General features: G+C 37.1%; 1 protein-coding gene across 3 annotated transcripts in view; it reads left to right on the top strand.

The window, feature by feature from the left end:
- Positions 1–1,562, top strand: part of LOC104867652 (cytochrome P450 2C55) — a 28,257-nt gene extending 26,695 nt beyond the window's left edge. For all 3 annotated transcript variants that reach the window (XM_010632063.1, XM_010632062.1, XM_010632064.1), the window contains one exon: positions 1,068–1,562. In XM_010632063.1, the coding sequence (XP_010630365.1) occupies positions 1,068–1,249 (182 nt within the window). In that variant the 3' untranslated portion in view covers positions 1,250–1,562. The remainder of the gene's footprint in view (positions 1–1,067) is intronic.
- The last annotated feature ends 2,653 nt before the right edge of the window (positions 1,563–4,215 follow it).

Below are 4,215 nucleotides of genomic sequence, written 5' to 3'. Positions count from 1 at the left end.
AACAAACAAACAAACAAAATGAAAACCCCAGAAACCAACAGACTGAGAAAGACTTTGGGAATGTGAAAGGACATTCTGCAGTGATTCAGAGCACATTGATATTCCTTCACTTGTGATTGTGAGTCTTGGACATTTAGCTCACTGTTAAATTGTGTGTGCTGAGAATCTAGAAGTGGAGTTGCCTTCACTTTTTGCGGTGGCTTTGATACCTATGCTGGGTCTGGCACAGTACATATCAAGATGTCAAGAACTGAGCCCTTCTTTTAAGGAACTCATTTTGCCAGGAATGAAAAAATAACAGAAAATAACTTTCAAAGTGAACCGTGTTTCTGAGGGTGAGATTCTGTTTTCTGGGAGGATTATAATGATCATAGAGAGGAAATGGCATAGACATACATTTGGGAGGAACAATGAGAGCAGTGTTTTTTCTAGCCAAATGGAATACCATGAGATAAAGCTGGAAATTTTATGGTGCTGGAGATTGAAGAAGAGGAATTATGCCCAGATATTAAAGGAAAGAGTGTGAGAATTGGAAGGAGTGAGATTGAACACCAGAGAGAAAACAGGATGTGAAAGGCCAAGTTAAGGTAATTGGACTTTGGCTCATAAGACACAGCAGAGAGCCATTTAAAGTTTTAAAGTGAGAGAGTGACATGTCTTGGCAGGTGACCCTGAAGTTACAGCAGGGAAAAATAATCTATGGCTGAGTATTGTACAGAGAGGCACAAAGAGAAACACTCTTCCTGTTGGCCTTCTCTCTTCAACCCAGTGGACAAGACATGAATATCTTTTTTAGAAAAAGAGTTTTGTAAACATGAAATGTCAAAAATAGCAGGTATAATGTGAATAGGCATTGAAATCATGACATGGAGCAGTTAGTCACTTCATACTATTGTATTTGTGAATGGTGTCTGATTACATGAGCTATGAAGTGGAAAGCAAGTGTGTCCAATCTGTCTATCCAACAACCCCATATTTTGCATAGCCACAAATTAGTTGATGTATCTTTTTTGTTACAGTTCAGAACCTAATGTTTAAGGAGGGAATCCTGTATGTTTATTTTTCAGGAAAACGGATGTGTGTGGGAGAGGGCTTGGCTCGCATGGAGCTGTTTCTGTTTTTGACCACCATTCTACAGAATTTTAACCTGAAATCCTTGGTCGATCCAAAGGACATTGAAACCACCCCAACTGCCAATACATTTGGCCATGTGCCACCTTTGTACAAGCTCCGTTTTATTCCTGTCTGAAGAGTGGCACAATGCTTGGGTACTGCTGTGCTGTCACCTGAAGCTTTTCCTCAGTAGGTGTATAATCCATCTCCTTCCCATCATCATGGGCACTTTCCCTCAGCTCTCCTTTTACATTTTGCCAATCCCTCATAATCTAGTGAACACCCTTGTTAAGGAAAATATTATGATCACTACACAAATATATCTATAATCTTCTAGACTCTGTAACAATTGTATTCAACACCAACAGTGCTAATACACACCTTATGCCAGGTCGTTACAATGATCTCATTATTAAACAACAAAATGATTATTATGACAATTCAGAGCCATTCCCCACTGTTGTGAATAAAAAGTATAGTTAATTGCCTTGGTGGTATGTCTGAGTCTCCTTTTCTTGCACATAATATAGGTAAGAAATTAGTCTCAGTAGTCATGCTGTTGCTCAAAATCTTCTGCATAAAAGGGGCCTAAGAAAAAGGCAGAAAAGCTGTATTGGTGGAGTGTCTCTTAGAGTTATGAGAGATTTGGATTTGAAAGACAGAAACTACATCCTGGAGCAGAGTAAGGAAACAATGAGGGAGTCAGCTGTAGGGAGGGTAAACATTGGGTGTTAGTATAGATATCTCATGCCTCTGCTTTGGTGATAATCTCAAAAGAAAATAAAGATGTGGAATATTCTTTTTGCTTTGAGTTTCCAATTTAAAGTGAGAATTTAAGTATGCATATTGCTAATAAGGTGTTCTGAGTATTATTCTTCTCTCCCTAAACAACAAAGTTCTTGGAAACTCCCACAAAGTCCTATTATTTTTCTACTTTTTATCACATTGCTTTACACTCAACGTAAGTGTTATGGAAGATGTGGCCTGGGCTACATAGTGAGTTCCCGGTCAGTCTCAACTACATAGTGAGACCCTGTCTCAAAAAAAAAAAAAAAAAAAAAAAAGGCTTTTTGGGAGGAGTATGGAAAGACAGTCTGACTGGAAAATCCCTAGAATTCAATAAGGTAGGTGCACTCCAATTGAAGTATTGAGATGTTATTGGAAAGTGGACTTGAATTAACTTTAAAATATAGTATGATTCTGAGGAAAAAGCTAAAAAATTTAGGAGAAAATGTATGAGATTTTCAAGATACTGAAGAAAAAAATGCCAAACAAGAACATTGTACCGAAAAAGCCATTATTTCACAATGAAGATAAGATAAAGACATTCCCAGACATACATATGCTCAGAAAATATATTTCTTCAGATGTACTCTACATAAAATGCTAAAGGAAGTACTTCAAATTATTATTGTTATTTTTTCAAAAACATATGCAATTTATTGGATAGATTTAAAATCAACAATCAATTTCAGGCACTTCTTGTATACAAATTGTGGGAATTTTCTGCCAAAGAATAGCATATCTAGCAGGCAAAAGATGAAAATTTAAGCTTTAGTGTTTATTTATTTCAGATAAACTGGATCTGGATCATCCAGGAATTATTATTTTCTCAATGAGTGTTTTGGTACTTTTTAAGTAAACAGCACAGTTACACTTATCATTGGGATCTTGTACTCTTACATGAAAGATCTTGGTTGTCATTTTTGACCCATGCACCTGCCTTCCCTTCACCTCCTGCCCCTCCCCTATTTGCAAAGGCTTTGTTTCCATTTTTTCCTTTTCTCATATTTTTCCTTTTCCCTTATTTCCTTTCCCCTAACCTTCCCACTTCCCCTACACCTTTAGCCATTTTCTTCCTATGTCACATTGTCACTTTTACAATTTGGATCTTATTTACACTTTTAGTTTTTCACACCAGAGAAACTATTCAGTATTTACATGACTGTGTCTTATTTATTTCACTTAATACTATGGCCTCATGAATGAAACTAGTTTCACATTCATTATGGCTAAGTTCTCCTCCATTTTATAGATAAACCACATCTCCTTTATCCAGTTTCCAACTGATGGGAAACTGATGGCTGTTTCCAAGTTTTAGCTACTACAAACTGTGCCGCTATAAACATTGGTGAACATATATCACTGTGGTATGATTCTTTTAATTCTGTTGGAAAGATACCCAGCAATGGGATAGCTGGGTCAAATGGAACCTCTAGCCCAAGTTCTTTGAGCTATCTCCATATTGATTTTGTCAGTGGTTGCACCTGTCTGTGCTTTCACCAGCAATGGAGAAGGGTTCCTTTCTCCCCACAACCCACCAATATCTGTTATTGGTTGATTTCTTGATAGCAACAATTCTGGTGTGAGGTGGAATCTCAGTGTTGTTTTCATCTGCATCTCTCACAGTGATATGGAACATTTTTTCATATATTTATTTGCTGCTTTTACTTGTTTATCTGAGGAATGTCTATTCATTTCAGATGCCCATTTTTGAATCAGGTCTTTGAATTTGGGGGGCCTGATTTTTTTGAGTTCTTTATATATTCTAAATAATAGTCCTTTGAGGAGAAGCTGGTAAAAAATGTTTCCCACATTGTAGGTTATCTCTTAGCTCTATTGGTGGTTTCTTTTGCAGTTCAGATTTTAATAAGATGAGATCCCAGTTGTTGATTCTTTGTGCTAATTCCTTTGCTACTGAGGATTTCTTCATAAAGCCTTTTCCTATGCCAATGTCTTCAAGAGTTCTGCCTATCTTCCAGCAAATTTAGTGTTTCTTTTTTACTATTTAGATTTTTAATCCACTTGGAGTTTAGTTTAATGCATGGTGAAACATAAGGGTCTAGTTTTAATCTTTGGCATGTTGAAATCCAGTTCTTCCAACACCATTTACTAAAGAGGCTGTCTTTCCTTCACTGAGGATGTTGGCTCCTTTAGCAAATATGAGGTAGCTGAGTACATCTGGGGTTGTTTCTGTATCTTGCAATCTATTCCACTGATCCTTGGGTCCTTTTCTTTGCCAGTACCATGCTGTTTTTATCACAGTGGCTTTGCAGTGTAGTTTCAAGGTGGGGATTGTGATATCCCTTGCCATGTCTCTGT

Source organism: Fukomys damarensis, unplaced genomic scaffold, assembly GCF_012274545.1.
Source record: "Fukomys damarensis isolate Sample0158 unplaced genomic scaffold, DMR_v1.0_HiC HiC_scaffold_20, whole genome shotgun sequence".
Classification (NCBI taxonomy): domain Eukaryota; kingdom Metazoa; phylum Chordata; class Mammalia; order Rodentia; family Bathyergidae; genus Fukomys; species Fukomys damarensis.
The sequence above is the reverse complement of the archived record's forward strand: the minus strand, read 5'-3'. Positions and strand labels throughout refer to the sequence as shown.